We start from the raw sequence: 18,316 nt of genomic DNA, 5'->3' as shown, positions 1-18,316 counted from the left end.
CTGAGGGAACTTCTGGCTCCACTCTTGGGAACAGGCTCTTCAATGTTCCCAGTCTCACTGGAGTTGGGGGGCGGGGGGATGGGGAAGTGTGGGAACCAGGATTCACATGACTTTTTTTTGATAAAGTCTCGAGCTGATCTCAAACTCAAGGTGGTCCCAACGTCTGGGAATAGAGTGTGCACCACCATACCAGCTTTATGGGCTATTCCCCAACTGGGGGGCCAGGGGAGCCAGCTCAAGACATTTTGCACAAGAAAACCTGGAATAGGAGATTTTAACAAATGAAAAGTCAGTTGAGCATCCTCAGCTCTACTTGGACCTGAAGAAACTGCTTACTTCACAGTGACCATAAAATATATACACTGCCCAGAAAAAGGAGAGAAAAGAAGAAGAGGAAGAAGAGGAGGAGGAGGAGGAGGAGGAGGATGAAGAGGAGGAAGAGGAGGAGGAAGGAGGAGGAGGAAGGAGAAGGAGAAGGAGAAGGAGAAGGAGAAGGAGAAGGAGAAGGAGAAGGAGAAGGAGAAGGAGAAGGAGAAGGAGAAGGAGAAGGAGAAGGAGAAGGAGAGGTTCCGGATGAGATCATCACATGTTTGTGGCAGGAAAGAACTTGGTCGCTGCAGGTCTCTGGGGTTGTCCCTCGTACAGCCTGTCTAGAAGCAGACCAGGAGGCTGGTTTCGCACCTGTATCATGCCTAATTTGCATCTGCAAAGGTCCAACCTTCCACCCTGCTGGAAGCAGCCAGGATGCAATGCTGCCACAAACGCCTCAGTGATGGTTTCCTCCATAAGAGTGGAAGGGCCTCAGTTCTGCCCCAGAGAGAGATTCAGTCTGTCTTGCCTTGACCATTACTAAAGTTATATTTGCTGGTGAATCATTGTGAAAGTTTCTTCTTCTTCTTCTTCTTCTTCTTCTTCTTCTTCTTCTTCTTCTTCTTCTTCTTCTTCTTCTTCTTCTTCTCCTCCATCCTTTCTTCTTTCTTTCTTTTTCTTCTTCTTCTTCTAGATTATTTGGCTTTATTTCCTGAGTATGAGTGTTTTGTCTAGATGTGTGTATGTACCACATGTGTGCCTGGTGCCCTTGGAAGTCAGAAGAAGGCATTAGATCTCCTGGATTTTCAGATGGTGGTGAGTCATAATGTGGTGCTGGGACACAAATGTGTCCTTAACTGAGGTGAACTGGAATCCCACAGCCTTTGATTAGCCTTCTTTCCTGTTCTCTCTCTCTCTCTCTCTCTCTCTCTCTCTCTCTCTCTCTCTCTCTATCTCTCTCTCTGTATGTTTTTAATTTTTATTTTTTGACAGTCTCACGTGACCCAGGCTGGACTCAGACTTCTTAAGTAGCTAAAGATGGCCTTGAATTCTTGATCCTCCTGTGTCTAGTGCTCAAGTATATGTCATCATGCCCAGCCCCTGGGCACCCCTTAAAGTGCATTTTCAAGGGTTGTTCCTGAACAGAGAGGGCACAGAGAAGCAAGCAACCTCTTTAGGTCACCCAGCAGTGGACTCTATGACTTTTCTCTTTGGACAAGCTGACTAGTTTCTTTAGAGGGAGTAAACTTGCCTGCCCCATTCTGTTTGTTTACAGCTTAGCTCTTGCCACCTCAGAAATACCAACACAGTCTGGGGTGGGCATCAGGTGTGTGTACAAACACCTATGTGCAGGCAACAGGCTCATACGTATAAAATTAGTTCATCTAAAACGTTTTTTGTTTAATGGTGACATTAAAAGAGAAACTCTTCTTCTTCACTCTTGTTGCAGACTCACATGAGCTCCCAGAAACAAGTGCCAGTTAAGCCTCCAGAGGCTGCCTGATTGGTGTAACTTGGTTGTGTTGTGGTGGTAGCTGTGGACTAGATACCTAAATCCAGTCAGCAACTGCTCCGGGCTTCTGTCCCTGGAAAACCCCAGTGAGGCTGACCCCTCTGAGACTGTCAGTGGGGCCTCCCCACAGAGCACCCCTTCTCTGCCCAGGCAAACCAGGTCTTTCCTGTTCTTCTGTTGTTTCTTTTCATCCTCATTCCAGTCCCAGCAAGGGTTAATCACCGCAGTGCTGTCTATGCGGAAGCTGTAGAACCTGGTTAACTGGGCTTTGTGGATCCACTCATGCAAGAAGGTCAGATGGTGGTGGTGTCTGAGGGTGCATCCAATGGTGGTGTCCGAGTGAAGGGCGCTCCTAATACACTGTGTTTTCTTATAGCAACCACTCAAAGGAACATCAATACCCTTACTCAAGTGCACCACTTCCCGCCCGAGACAGCCAGCCATCTCTGTCTTCTAAGTCAGAATTCTCTGTGCGCTTCCCTTTGCAAGCCTTTGGGCCTTGGAAAGGCCTCTCCTGGAGAGGGGAGTGTAGATAAACATGGTATAACTGTCTCAAACCCTTGAAAGGGGAGCCCCAAGGTGAGCTTGCTATGTTCCAAGTAGGGTTTATTATCGGCAGACATTTGTATGTTTTATTTCTTCCATGAACTGTGGGGTCAAGGATTTGATGAGCAGAGACACAGTCAATGTGAACCTAACACACAAGGTCACTTTCCAGAAACCTGACCTCTGTACACTGTGAGTTGCACACTGGCCCAAAGGGTGTTGAAGTGGAATGGGCCCCCAGGATACTTGATGATAAGTGATCATGACTCCTGCAGATGTTCCTTGCACTCAACTCGAGAGCGCTCTCAAAACATGCATGCACAGAGCGCTGTGTCAGGGAGCTTCTGGTCTGATGGGCCAGCTTTGGTGGTGGTGGTGGTGGTGGTGGTGGTGGTGGTGGTGGTGGTGGTGGTGGCTGACTTACACATTAGGAAAACAACACACGGGGGGATTGGAGAGATGGCTCAGCAGTTAAGAGCCACTATTGTTCCTACAGAGAACCCATGTTTGGTTCCCAGCACCTACACAGAGGCTAACAATGACCTGTAACTCCAATTCCAGAAGATCTGGTGACCTCTCTGGCCTCCTCAGGCATTGCACAAATGAGATGCACAGACAGAACACGCCAATAAAATAAGCAGATCTTTAAAACCAATAAATAGTTTTAAAAGACCCTTTAGACTTCTCACGCGAGACGCTGAGAACCCCTGAGTTTAGACTGAGCACAATTCAGTTGAAAGTCTTCACTGATTAGCCTCCTAAGACAGGGCGTAGAAAAGGGGTGTTACAGAACACTCGAGGCCAGCTCGGGGAGCTTTCTGCCTTTTTTTTTTTTCCTTGAGTAAAGGAGTTCGTGGAAGAAACTCTATCTGAGATCTGAGACAGAATCAAACACCACCACATGATGGTGATGTCACTGTGTGTCTCCAGATAAGACAAGATGAGGTTCTAGTCACCGCGGGCCGCAGTTGAGGTCATTCTAACCTGCAGTCGGTGACTATTTGTGGAGCGCGACGGTAAAGGAAACTGAGGCTGTGTACTTCCTGCTGGTGCCTGTGCTCTGCGTAGTAGGAAGTGGGTGCTCTTGGAACTTGGAGAACACTTCATGGACGTACACAGTATAGAACCTCCCGGCTCAGGGCAGTGACCCAAAAGCAGAATCATTCAAGGACAGGTAACGAACAGCACGGTGAGACGGTCTCCAGGCTGTGCTACTTCTCGGATGTGGGAACACTGAAGAAATGGTTAGGAGTACCCACACCCTCTCTTTTTGGTATTTTACTGGGGAATTTTTGCTTGTTTGCTCAAGAAACAAAGTTTATGCCTTCGTTTTCTTTGGTGCTAGGCAGCCAGCACCTTTATCCACGGAGCCATGTGCGGAACTTGAGTTTAGCCTATGTGCTTCCCAGAGTTTGAAGGTTTGGCCCCCGTTACCTAAAACACTGTACACGTCAGACACAAGAGATGGAAGGATGAAGAAGCCGGAGCTGCCCTGGAAGCCTTCTTCTTCTTCGGGGCAGGCTTCCACAGAATTAGGAGGTGACATGCAGGCCGCCAAGAGAGAAAGGACCACAGCCCTGCCCCGCTGAGAAGCCTGTGAATGACAGAGTGGATGGGGAAGCTGTTCACTGTGGGTCACAAGAGGCATTTAAAAAAAAAAGATTTATTTCTAAGTGTGCGGTGTTTTGCCTGAATGTTTGTTTGTGCACACTACGCATGCACAGAAGCTGGAGAAAGGCATCAGATTCCCTGGCACTGGAGTTCTAAATACCTGAGAATCCAACCTGGGCGCACTGGAAGGTTTGCCCATTGCTCTTAACTGCAAGCCATCTCTCCAACCCCAATAGGTCTGTGTATTTATGATGATGGCATCCCATCTCGGAGATAACTAACTTGGACATAAGGCCCACTTAACAGGGGGGGAATTCATGCCCGGTACTGTAAACCCAGCCAATGGCCCATGGAGCTCATAGAGCCTAGAGGAGGGTCTGTTACTTCCACTTTCCTAACCAGTATAATTCCTAACTGTATTCTAAATCTGTCCTTATGCCTAGAGATACATGGAGCTCCCGTCATCAAAGCATCAAAGAAGGTTCTTTTGCAACAGATGGAGACTATTAGAGAACCACAACTAGTCATAATGCAGAAAATAAGTGACTGTGGGTGCCAAATCCTAACAGATACATCTGTAATACAAGCCCACACACAAGGCTCAGAGAAAATTACAGAAGAGGGGACAGAACAATTGAGGAGCACAATCCACCTGATCCCCCTCCCCTGTGTGTGTGTGTTATCTCTTAGGAGCCTCCTTTCTAATGAGAGACAGAAGGGAGTGGATCCGAATGGGAGGGCAGGTGGGGAGGAACCTGGAGGAGGAGGAGAGAGGAAACTATAATCAGAATGTGTTGTATGAGAACAGAACCTTTTTTTTTTTTTTTTGGTTCTTTTTTTTTTTTTTTCGGAGCTGGGGACTGAACCCAGGGCCTTGCGCTTGCTAGGCAAACGCTCTACCCCTAAACCTTTCTTCATATGTGTTTGCCAACTGTTTATCTCTTTTAGATTTATTCACTTTATTTTAGGTGTGAGTGTTTTCCCTGCATATGTAGGTGATTCATGCCAGAGAAGGTCGGAGGAGGGTGTGGGTGTGGGAATTAAGCACCCACCTCTGGGAGAGCAGTGGGTGCTTTTAACCTCCATGCCATCTCTCCAGCCCCCAGATGACAATTGTTTTACTTCGGTGAGGTGTCTGCTTGGATTCTTTGCTAATTTTTAAATTGGGTTCTAGTCTTGAGTTTTAGGAATTCTTTCCTTTGGGAGGGATTGGGGGGGTCTTATATATCCCAAGGTGGCCACTAACTTGGTATAGGACAGAGATGCCCTTGAACCTCTGATCTTCCTGCTTCTATCTCCAGGCTGCTGGGGTCACCTAGTGTGTACCACTAGGCCTGTTTTATGCAGTGCTGTGCTAGAGAGCAAGCCTGGGGCTTCATTCTCTTTAAAGATTTATTTACTTTATGTATGTGAGCACACTGTCACTATCTTCAGACAAACCAGAAGAGGGCATTGGATCCCATTACAGATGGTTGTGAGCCACCATGTGGTTGCTGGGAATTGAACTCAGGACCTCTGGAAGAGCAGCCAGTGCTCTTAACCGCTGAGTCATCTCTCCAGCCCAAGCTGAGGCAGGGCTTCATTCCCTGGCAAGCCTTCTACCCACTGGCCATAGAGCCAGCCTGGAGTTTAGTTCTCCTTCACATCTTCTACCTATAGGCTATTAGTGTGTTTGTTTTACAAATATTTCTTCCTGCTCTATAGTTGATCTTTTCAGTTTCTTGTCTTCCACAGAGAAGGTCTTAATTTGAATTCAGTAGATTTTGTTTCTTTCCCTGAATTGTTCTTTTGGAGTTGGATTTTAAACACACACACACACACACACACACACACACACACACACACGAAAGCTGAATGTGGAGGCATACACCAGTTATCAGTGCACACAGGAGGCAGAGGCAGGAGGATCACAAGTTCCAGGCCAGTGTAGTCTAAGACAGTAGACCTCTTTCTCAAAAAACCCCAGTGACTAGAAATGTGCATTGAATATGATCAAAGTACATTATATACATAGAAAAATATGAATGAAACCCCTGGTATTATACAGTGAATGTCTGCTAACAAAAATAAACAAAAAACAAGGAAGGGCTGGAGAGATGGCTCAGAAGGTAAAGGAGCCGGCCACCAAGCTTGATGAACTGAGTTCGATCTCCTGGACCCAGATAGGGAGAGGACTAATTCCTGCAGTTCATCCTCTGACTTCCACATGCGTGCCAGCATACAGGCCCACACACAGTTTAACTATTAATTAGTTAAACTGTACGGTTTTTTAACATAAGACATAAGTAAGAGAGGGGAATGAGCCTGGCGCGGTGGCGAATATTCCTGTGACGCTGGCACTCAGGAGGCAGAGAGGATTCGTGCAAATTTGAGGCCAGTCTGATCTACGTGGGGTATCCTAGGCTACTGTGCTGTACAGCGAGAACGTGCCTCAACCAAAGAAGAAAGGGAGGCTGGAAAGACGACTCTGTGATGTATTTGCTGTTCTTCCAGAAGACCCACGTGCGGTTCACAGCACCTACCTTGGGCCTGACCATGGAGTCTGCAGCTCCAGCTCCAGGAATTGAACTCAGGACCTCTGGAAGAGCAGCCAGTGCTCTTAACCGCTGAGTTAACGCCCTCTTCTGGCCTCTGTGGGCACTGCACTTATGTATACATTCCCCACACAGACACATGGAGATAAGTAAAAACAAAATAAATTGGGGCTGAAGAGATGGCTTGACATGTTTTTATTTATATTTTTATTGATTCTATATGAATTTCACATCATGCGCCCTGATCCTACTCAACTTCCCTTCCATTCACACCTGCCTTCTGCCCTTACAACCTCTCCCCCAGAAGAAAAAAATCTTGTGGAAGCTGTACTGTGTCAGTGTGTCACACAGTACACTCTTCTGTCCACATATCTACTTTCCAATGTCCATTGCAATGAGTCATTGGTCTGGTCCGAGGCCTCTGGTTTCTGTGACACCATCAACGCTGGATCTTCACTGGGGCCCCTCTCTGATACCCTGTTGTTGCCCTGTGTCATGGAGGTCCCACAGCTTTGGATCTGCAGGACTGACCCTTCATGAGCTCCAGTATCTCATAGACGTTGGGAGGATCAACTCAAAGCCCTGGATCTGGGCCTGGGTGGTAGCAGGGTTAGTCAGTCTGCCTGCTCTCCTGCACCCACACCACCAGGGTGAGCTCTCCAGCACTGCCCAGGCTAGCTCATTCAATGCCAAAGCCCGTAGCCCGCAAGGAGCAGGGCCAGCTCTCCTCCTCTCTTGCCCTTGGGACTAGCTCACCCTCACCCATAATAACAGGGCCTGCCCAGGTGAGATGCAGGGCCCGCTCCCTGGAGGGCTGCAGAGATGGCTTAATAATTAAGAGCACTTGCTGCCCTTGCAGGAGACCAGTACTCAGCAGTCACACTGTCTGTACCTCCCTTTCCAGGGAATCTGATGTTTTCTTCTGCCCTCCTCAGGCACCAGGTATGTATGTGTTTTAAATTAACTTTGTAGGCTGGAGAGATGGCTCAGTGGTTTAGAGCCCTGACTGCTGCTCTTCCCGAGGTCCTGAGTTCAATTCCCAGCAACCACATGGTGGCTCGCAACCATCTGTAGTGAGATCTGATGCCCTCTTCTGGTTGTCTAAAGACAGCTACAATAATCTTTAAATAAAATTAATTTTGTGAAAGGCATAAGATTTGTTTCTCAACCTGTGTTTTTTTCTTTTCTTTTCTTTTTTTCAGAGCTGGGGACCGAACCCAGGGCCTTGCGCTTGCTAGGCAAGCGCTCTACCACTGAGCTAAATCCCCAACCCCCTGAAAGTGATTTTTAAAAATTATTTCTTTTGCTTTTATTTTATATGTGTTTTGCTTGACATATGTATGTGCATTGTGTGCATGCAGTGGCCACTGAGGCCAGAACACAGGGTTGATCCCCTGGAACTGGAGTCAGAGATGGTTGTGAGCTGCCATGTGGGTGTTAGGGCCTGGGTTCTCTGCAAGATCAGCAAGTACTCCTAACCACTTAAACATTCTTAAAACATCTCTAATGGCATGATCTAATGGATCACGATTTCTGTTTTAACAGGGTCTTACCATGTGAGTATGGCTAGCCTGGAACCTGGAATATAGATCAGGCTGGTCTCAAACTCACAGAGCTCTGTCTGCTGCTGTTTTCAAGTGCAGGGATTAAAAGCCTGTGCTACTACAACCACTTTGGCTCATGATTTCTACCTTGCTGTATAGCCAAGCCATTTTATATTTCTTTACACACGTTCCTTATTAACATATGCGGTGGGGGCTGGAAGGAGGGCTCAGTGGGTGCTTGTTGCCAGGCCTGACAACCTGAATTCATTCCCTCAGACCCCCATGGCAGAAGGAGAGAACTGATTCCTGCAAGTTGTCCTTCAATTACCACATGCACAATGGGACACGGACATCCTCCCCCACCCCACGATATAAATGTAATTTAATTTCCAAAAACGAAGCTGATGTGGTGGGCATGCCTCTAATTCCTGCACTCAGGAGGGAGAGGTCAGAGGACCACCCCAGTTTAGGGCTAGCCTGAGCTACACACCTAGCTCCAGACTAGCCAGGGCTACATGAGACCCTGTCTCAAACAAAGAATACAGAATATAATAAAATAAAACATGAAATGCAGAAACGTACCTTAAATGACATGCAGTTTCAGTTTCCCCAGAAACAATCAACCAACAGTTAGTTGTCATTTATCTGTTTTTTCTTGGAAACAGACTTTGAGTATCTCCCAGGAAATCAGCACAGGCTCTGCGTTTTGCGTGGTTTCAGGATGGCAGGAATCTCTCTAGTCCATCTCAGAAACGCCCCCTGGAACATTCACCCGTCAGTTCCAGCTGGCCGGGTTCCCCTGCCCTTCCTGGTTGTACTGAGTTTGCAGACCGAGTGGGTTCTTCTGACTTTACACAAGGCCCCAGGGAAGGGAAGCAGAGACCTGCACAGAACACTTGTAAGGTGGGACCTACCGGTGGGATTCAGACATTTGTTACCATACTGAAGATATTACTGTGGTGGTTTGAATAGGAACGCCCCTCATAGACTCATGAGGCTTTGAATGCTTGGTCCCTGGGGAATGGCACTATTAAAAGGTGTGACCTTGTGGGAAGAAGCATGTCACTGTCAAGGTGGGCTTTGAGGTCTCCCCTGGCTGCCTGCAGATCAAGATGCCTGCTGCCATGCTTCCTGTCACGATAATGGACTGAACCTCTGAAACTGTAAGCCAGCCCAGTCAAATGTTTGCTTTATAAGAGTTGCTTTGCTTGTGTTATCTCTTCACAGCAGTAAAACCCTATTGCATACACAAAAGGATTAAAACAGAAGAATTTGTTCTATAAACTCTGATGCTGGGGACTGAGCACAATGCCTCGTTCATGTGAAAGCACGCACTTTGCAACTAAACTCTACCCATTGGCACTGACACTGTATATTTTGTATCTGTTTCCTGCATAATGCTACATTATGTCAAGCTGGTGCATGTTTGTAATATCAACACTTAGGAGACTGGGCCAGAAGGACTGCAAGTTGAGGGTCAAACTGGGCTATGTAGCAAGACATTGTCCCTCTCAAAAAATTGTATTTTTTCTACATCTCTGATTAGTTCTCAGAACAGGGGTTTTAATGACTACTTAATATTTTACAGAATTAAATGCTATCTAATGTATAACTGTGATGTTATAAGTAAAAAGTACTGTGTAATCATATCTCTCCAGTTACTTCATGATTTTTTAGATTTTTTTTTACCTTTCCTTGCTCTCTCTCTATTCTTTTTTGTACACACCTAGTTTATAGCCAGTGAGCTCAGCTGGTAAAGGCACTTGTTGCACAGCCTGGAGACCTGAGCTGGATCCTCAGATCCCATCTAACTCTTCAGAGTTGTCCTCTGATCTCCACAAATGGAGTGCAGCATGCCTCCCCTCAGTCACGCACACAATAACAACAATGACAAAAACAAAGCAAGAATAAAGATAATAAACAGGCATGGTGGTGCACACCTTTCTCCCCAGCACTTGGGAGGCAGAGGCAAGCAGATCTCTGTGAGTTCAAGCCCAGCCAGGTCTACAGAACAAGTTCCAGGACAGCTAGGGCTACACAGAGAAAGCCTGTCTCAAAAAACCAAACCCCAAACCAGACCAATCAACCAAACAAAAATAAACATGTTTATGCTTTCATCAGTAGTAGTAGCTTTTCTGTTTAATTCCATTTTGCTTGACACCTTAAGTTATGTTTCTATTGCTTAGAGGATATTATGATCAAAACAATGTATAAAAGGAAGCATTTAATTGAGAGCATATGCACAGCTCTAGAGGACTAGTCCATGGTCATCATGGTGGAGAACATGGCAACAGTTATACAGGTAAGGCACCAGAGCAGTGCTGAGAGCTTACATCATAATCTAAAAGTAGAGAGGAGAGAAGGAGATAGAGAGGGAGAAAGAGGGAAAGGAGAGAGAGCAAGAGAGATGTGAGGAGGGAGGAGGGGGAGAAGGAGAGAGGGAGTGGGAGAGGGAGAGGGAGAGGGAGAGGGAGAGGGAGAGGGAGAGGGAGAGGGAGAGGGAGAGGGAGAGGGAGAGGGAGAGGGAGAGGGAGAGGAGGGGCTGAGCCTCTGAGCCTGGCATGGGTTCTGAAACCTCAAAGCCTGCTCTCCAAAAAAACTGCACTTCCTAATCTTTCCCAAAACAGTTCCAACAACTAGAAACCTAGAATTTAAATCTATGAGCTTATGGGGACCATTCTCATTCAGACCCCACTCAGCACAAATGATTTCTATGACAGCGTGTTCACGTATCACTGAACTTCGCCATACCTCTGTATTCTCTTTTCTTGCTCCCCTTCACACTGTATTTTCTCTTTTCTCAAATAATCCCTTTGCTTCCATACCATGTTTGTATGGCATAACGGTAAGTACAAAGCAGTAGTTATACTGTTAAATCTAGATTCTGTGAGATGAGACAGGCAGTGTCTGGCTTCTCCCTTCCTTACTCTATTTAATTGCTGAGCTAGGCCCCAAGGCCTCACACCTGCAGCACTGTGTCAGCATACTCGGTTGCCCCCTTCCCGTCCCTTCAGGCTGCTCCTCCCAACAGTCACCCTTCTACTCTCATGTATCACATGTTATAGATGTAATATGTTAAGTCTCAAACAGCTAATCATGGTGCCTATTAGCCACCAAAGTGCATGCTGGCCACCAGGCTCTGTCAGCATCTCAGATACCTGCTACAGGACCCATGCTGTCAGCCCAGCTCCTCTCAGCTCTTCTCACACACACACTCCCCCCACTCCCCAACTTCTCCAACCCATGAGCTTCCCTCCTCCCGGTTTCATATTCCTATACAGCCATTTGGGCCGGGCTCCCTCGGCTTTCTTGGACCTGTTGGCCCCTCTCTGTGAGCTCTCCCCCACCTTTCCCTTCCCTCTCATGACCTGGTTTAGTCTCTTGGCCATGTTTAGTTTATCACTTCCTCTCTCTGCTCTGGACCTTTCCAGATGCTTCTGTCTGTACTCTCTCATATCTACAATAGAACTCTTTTCAGCCATATCTTGTAACAGTTATATCCTCACTTTACATATCTGGTGCTGAAAACCCCACTTAATAGTTCTGTCTGCCACAACATGCACTTTTTTTTAAAAACCTGGATTTTTAATATTAAAAAACATGTCATACTTGTCTTTCTGAGGATTACACTATTCAAGAATTAATCCTCATCCTTCTAGATTTCCCCATCAAATTGATTTTAGTTTTCTATGTCCACTGGCCAGTTTATCTTCTTCCAGAGTGCGGTCAGCTGTGGATGCTGTCCTGTTCAGGACAGGGGACCTTCTGGCTCCACTTTCAAATTAGTGATGGTGACCTGAGCACCTAACAGCTGCGGTCGAGTGATCTCAGAACAGCAGCCACTGAACTAAAAGAACTGCTTCCCTGTTAGGAAGATGTACTACTCCTGACTCAGCTTGGAAGAGGATGTAGTTGGTGACATTTCCTGCTTCTAGTGGCAGCATGGTCACATGGCCTTCCTAAAAAGGACCAAGACAGCTCTGAGTTGAGGATCTGGTATTTTGTTCATCCAGCACTCTGACCAGTCAGGTCAACAAGTCGTGCTCAGTGCACAGGACACAGAACGTACTGAATTGTTTCCCAAACAATCAATGACTTAGGTCACTGTAACTACTTTAAGAATTTTAAAATCTGGGCTGGAGAGATGGCTCAGTGGTTAAGAGCATTGAGTGATCTTCCAGAGGTCCTGAGTTCAATTCCCAGCAACCACACGGTGGCTCACAGTCATCTGTAATGGGATCTGATGCCCTCTTCTGGTGTGTCTGAAGACAGCTACAGTGAACTCATATAAATATAGTAAGTCTTTAAACAAAAAAGAACTTTAAATTTAATACTGTACATATAAAAACATCCTTAGCTGTGAATAGTGACGTATGCCATTAATCCCAGTTCTAGGGAGACTGAGGCTAATGAATATCTGAGTTTGAAGCCAGTTTGCTTTACAGAGTGAGGACAGCCTTGGCTATATGGAAAAACCAGTCTAAAACAAACAAACAAACAAACAAACAACAAAACGTGACTGGAGAGATGGCTCAGAAGTTAAAAATACCTTAAGAGGACTTTACAAAAGGATTTGGAATTCAGTTCCTAGTACCTGTATCAAGTAGCTTTCAACCCCCTAAAATCCCAGTTGGGGGGGGAGGGGTCCTGTACACATGATATGCATAAAATCACAGGAGTATACACATACGAGTAAGTAAAAATATATGTAGTAACTATATTAACTAAACTAAATTCTAAATGTGCAGTTTCTCCTTAACATTTGCTAATGGTGTTATCTTTAAACTGTAAAACCAGTTCTGTGTCGGGCTGGAGAGTGGCTCAGAAGCTAAGATTCCAGAGGACCCAGGTTCGACTACCAGCACCCATGCCAGGCGGCTCTCAACCATACATAACTCCAACCTTTGGAGAACCTGGCCTCCAGGGGGCATCTGCAATTATGTGTGTGCATTAAATACACAATTAAAAATTAAAAAAAATTTATATATATATATATATATATATATATATATATATATAAAGTTGTGTTTTCTGCTTTCATTACTTAATCTTAACGAAAACAGAAAACAGATCCTTTCTAATCCTGCTTCCTGAGGTGGCTAGGAAGGACTAGTAGCAGCAAAAGCATGGTGGCACACACTTAGTTCCAGCACTCAGAGGCAGGGGGAGGTTAAGTTCTGTTTGAGGCCAAACTGATCTATACAATGAATTTCAGAGATCCTGCTTCAAAAAACAAAATGAAACAAAACAAACAACAAAAAACCCAAAACCCATGCAAAACAAAAATAGATACTTGTTAGACAGATTAAGCTACTAGGAAGACAGCTGGAGGTGCAGCTCGGCAGATTAGCAGCACAACCGAGTTCAATCCGGAGGGCAAGGGTAAACACCAGGCTTAGCCAGCGCATCCTTTAGCAGCAAGTCCCCAGAGAACTGAGCCCAGGAATGTCCCAGTCCAACAGGAAGTGTAAATAAAAGCCAGTCTCACGTAACTCAGTCACATAATTTCAAAGTCAGGTTCCAAGTCTGGGTTTATTCATTATGCCAAGTTAATCGTCTGAATTGGGACCTGTGTTCCAAAAGCAACATGGCATGTGTCTTTGTAAACAACGACTAAAGCTGTGACACAAACTTACTGCCCTATATGCACTGAGGCTTATACTGAAAACTGAGCTCAAGGAAGACAGGACACAGTTGTTTCCAAAAGCACTGTTTTATTTATACAGAGTCCTAACCAGTCAGTGGCAGGAGGAGTGGGAGAGTTTCCATCTTCAATCCAGGGCCTCTAAGATGTCGGTTTGTTGTTACTAAACACATAGGCACATGGCATCATGGATCTGGTAAGCTGATAAGAGTGTTCAGTCTCTCTCTGCTAGAGCCACAAGGTGAGCGTCAATCTCTGCTTCTGTAAGAATCCTAGAAGGCAAAGGGTAAAAATCCACAACTGCTAACTTTAAAAAATTTTTATTTATGAAAAATTTCACATATAAAAGATAGTACAACTAACTTCCATATATGGACCAGCAATTACCAATCTATAACCAATCTCTTAAGTCTATATATCCATGACTCTTACTGATTTTATGCTGCAGAAACTCCCAGTCAATTTCATGTATACACGAATATGTTCTTTTGATACCAGACCTAGAATTTAATTGTAGCTAAGGTTGAAAACATTTCAACTGAATTAATATGAAGCTAAGTTACATAAAATATGTTCAATTTAGTTTGAGTGTTGATGCCTTAAAATCTTAATATAAATTAAATTTGAATGAAACGAGGGGTGAGAAAGTTAAACAATGTAATAAGAACTGTGGGGGGAAGGGCAGCTGATAGCATAGTGAATGAATGGCTTTCTGCACAAGCAGAACTGGGGTTTAACCCCACCATGGGAAGGCATGGCCGCCTGCCTGTAATCCCCAAGCTGGGAAGGAAGCTGACTACAGACTAGGGGAGTCAGGGAGCTCGTGAGATCCTCCTTCAGTAGATAAGGTAGAGAACCCCATCAAACCCTGACCTCTCGAGGTTGGGGATCTAGCTCAGTGGTAGAGTGCTTGCCTAGCAAGCGCAAGGTCCTGGGTTCAGTCCCCAGCTCCAAAAAAAAAAAAAAAGAAAAAAGAAAAAAAAAAAAAACAAAACAAAAACCCTGACCTCTCACATATGTGTGAATGGGCACGTACACAGACTTGGGGAAAAAAGAAAAGTTGCTCGGATTCAGTAACTGTCCATGAAATCAAGTTTTTATACTGTTTCCAATCTACTTACCAGAAGACACTCCATGTGGAACATGTACTTCCAATTCCCTATAAGTTTGCCTTAAAGCAGGGGTTCTCAACCGTCCTAATGCTTCACCCCTTTAATATATTCCTCACGCTGTGGTGACCCCCCACAATTGCTTTTGTTGCTACTGTTAAGAATCGTAATATAAACGTCTGCTTTCTAATGGTCTTAGAAGACCCCTAGGAAGGGTCATTCAACCCCCAAAGGAGCTGCAAACCACAGTTGACAGTTGACTACTTCTGCTGATCAACACCAGTAACAGGACTTGTCACTGCTGAGATCCTGCCTGTTGTTTGAGACAAGGGCTCATAACTTAGGTAGCCCAGGCTGGCTTAGAACTTATGTAGCCAACAATGGCCTTGAACTTCTGATACTCTCTCCTCTAACTCCCAAGATCTGGAATTACAGCTATGTGTGACCAAGTCTGACTTCACTACTAAACTTCTAAAACTGTCAAAATGATCTGACTTTCCTTACAACTTGGAGAAAGAGTTTATAAAGTTGTAGACTCTTACACAATTCTGTATGTTCTTTGTTATTACAAAGATAAAACCCTACTATCTCAGGATTTAGAAATTATACAAAGTCTTTTCCCCCTTCCCAGTACTGGGATCTCTGGGTCTCTGTTGCTGGCAAGCACTCTCACCCTAGCTACACTCTCAGCGGTTTTTAATGTGCTTACGGTGAGGGTAGCAGTGCATGCCACCAATCCTAGCACTTGAGAGGCAGAGGCAAGAAGATCTCTCTGTGAGTCTGAGACTAGCCTGGCCCACACAGCTAGTTCTAGGACAGCCAAGGTTACACAAAGAAACTGTTTCAAAAAACAAACATACATACAAACAAAACAATAAAAAGAAATTTTTATTTTGAAATAGGCTTCACTATGTTCTCAGGGCTGACCTTGAACCTACAATCCTACCTCAATTGCCCAACAGCTGGACTGCAGGCCTGGGTACAATGCCCAGTACAATGGTTTGTCTACACAGATCTTAGTTTCTTGCTCAATTTTAAAGTGAAATACAAGTAACATTCAGATGTACTAAGAAGGTTTCAAAAGACAAGAAAGAAAGCACCCACGGGAATTTCAGTGCTTAAAAAAAGGGAAAAGGCGGGGTGGTGGTCTATCCTCGCAGTTCTGGGGGCGAAGGTCAGCCTGGGCTCAAAGAAACAAATCAACAATAAAGAGAAACTTTTTGTATAGAAAAAATTATTAGGCTAGATAAAAAGGCTGTTTTTGTAATTCTGTGAGTTTTTTTTGTTTATATCACCTGCAGGCAACCAAGCAAGCAACTCAGCAGTGGGGAAAAGCACCTACTGCAGAAGTGTGTGTGTGTGTGTGTGTGTGTGTGTGTGTGTGTGTGTGTGTGTGCGCGCACCTACTGCAGAAGTGTGTGTGTGTGTGCACCTACTGCAGAAGGGTGTGTGTGCACCTACTGCAGAAGTATGTGTGTGTGTGCACCTACTGCAGAAGGGTGTGTGTGTGTGCATGTGTGTGTGTGCACCTACTGCAGAAGTGTGTGTGTGTGTGTGTGTGCGTGTGATATCTCTGGTATTATATATAAAGTTACTTAAAGGACGGAGAAAAACTGCTTCTGTTTTAAGAGACTTCAAATAAAGTTGTTTTGTTTTAACAGTGCTAGGGATTGAACCCATGACTTTAGAACATGTAAGCTAAGCACTTTTCTACAGAGCTACCCCTTAGTCATCTGTTTTTTTGAAATAGGGTTTTTGTTATATGAGCCAGGGTGCCCCTTGAATTTATGATACCCCTGCCTCGGCCTCCCCAATGCCAGAATTATAAGTATTTCCAAGAAATTTTGAAATAGATCCTTAGACATTGGGGGGAGAAAAGGAGAGAATCACATTTCTTCACCATCCCCATACACAAACACAGTAGAGCACAAAGGAACCCTAATGTCTCCAGCTTTTTAGGCTGAAAATGTAACTCACCTGAATTTAGGATTTTCAACTGTAACTACTCCAACTTCGATTTCTGAAGGTTTGAAATCAATCGACAGAACAGTAGACAGGCATGTGATTGCAGTCTGAAAAGAATGTCAACATTAAAACATAATGCTTTCCAGTAACACAAGACGCTTGTTCTGTGCTTCAGTGACACAGTCCTATAAATTGCTGACATCATTTGCTGCTATTAAATAGCCACAAGTTAAACAATTTATAGATGGAATACATAAAAATTCGTCTACAGCCCAGTGTGGTGGCACAGCTTTAGTCACAGCACTTGGGAGGTGAAGGCAGCAGATCTCTGTGAGTTTAAGGCCGGCCTGGTCTAAGAATGAGTTCTAGGACAGCCAGGGCTACACAGAGAACAAAACAAATAAAACCAATCAATCAATCAATCAGCCAATAAATAAATAAAAATTGACTTGCTTGATGACCTGTATAAGCAAACTCTATATTGAGCACCAATTGTGAAAGAGACTAAAGAATGATTTGGTTTATTCAGACTGATGACTGATAATGACTTTATGGTTATGACAATTTAAGAATATTTTAAATGGCTTTATATCTGATGTGATTAATGTAACTATAAATTGTAATTTTAGAAACACTTTATATTTTCTTCCAGATAAGATAAAATTATTAAACAATTAAAAGTTGGTCTGGGGCTGGAGAGATGGCTCAGTGGTTAAGAGCATTGACTGCTCTTCCAGAGGTCCTGAGTTCAAATCCCAGCAACCACTACAGTGTACTTATATATAATAAATAAATAAATCTTTAAAAAAAAAAAAAAAAAGTTGGTCTGTTTGAGAAAGGCCTTGCTTTACAGCCCTGACTATTCTGGACTCACTACATAGACCAGGCTGGCCTCAGGCTTACAATGATCCTTCTGCCTCCGTCTCTTGCGTGCTGGGATTACATATGTACACCACCATATCCGTATAAAAAAGACTTGTATGCGGGTGTCAATGTCAAGGACAGCCTTAGGAGCAGGGTTTCTCACTGGCCTGAACTAAGCGTGGCTGGGCTGGCCAGCAGTGCTACGATCTCAGCATGTGTCATGGTAAGTAGGTTTTGTTTGTTTGCAATGAAGGTTCTGAGGTCTGACCCGAGATCCTTGAGATCCTTGAGCTTACGAGATAAGCACTTACCTGAGCTCTTTCAGCCCTCTGCTCACATATTCTTTTACTAAGAAACACTTTGCTCTCCAAGAACTTGGTTTGTAGCTGCTTTTATTTAGGACTATGAAAATAATTATTACTGGATCAGCAAGACAGCTCACTGGGCAAAGGTGCTTCCTGCCAAAGCTAACTGGGTCCAATCTAGAAGTCCTATGGTAGAAAAGAACTGTCTCCTGCAAACTGGTCCTCACTCCTATGAGTGTCGTGGCAGATGCGCACACACGCACGCGCGCGCACACACACACACACACACACACACACACACACACACACACACACACACACAAATAAATATTTTTTTAAAGAATAAATGTTAACAAAACAATATTACCAAAT

General features: G+C 44.7%; 1 protein-coding gene across 2 annotated transcripts in view; it reads right to left on the bottom strand.

Moving 5' to 3' along the window:
• Positions 1 to 13,754: 13,754 nt before the first annotated feature.
• Positions 13,755 to 18,316, bottom strand: part of Psma6 (proteasome 20S subunit alpha 6) — a 31,018-nt gene continuing 26,456 nt past the window's right edge. For both annotated transcript variants that reach the window (XM_006240098.5, NM_017283.3), the window contains 2 exon segments: positions 16,788 to 16,882; positions 13,755 to 13,973 (listed from right to left, as the gene is read on the bottom strand). In XM_006240098.5, the coding sequence (XP_006240160.1) occupies positions 13,916 to 13,973; positions 16,788 to 16,882 (153 nt within the window). In that variant the 3' untranslated portion in view covers positions 13,755 to 13,915.

The sequence above is a fragment of the Rattus norvegicus genome, chromosome 6, assembly GCF_036323735.1.
Source record: "Rattus norvegicus strain BN/NHsdMcwi chromosome 6, GRCr8, whole genome shotgun sequence".
In the NCBI taxonomy this organism is placed as follows: domain Eukaryota; kingdom Metazoa; phylum Chordata; class Mammalia; order Rodentia; family Muridae; genus Rattus; species Rattus norvegicus.
This window is presented reverse-complemented; position numbering and strand designations above follow the sequence as displayed.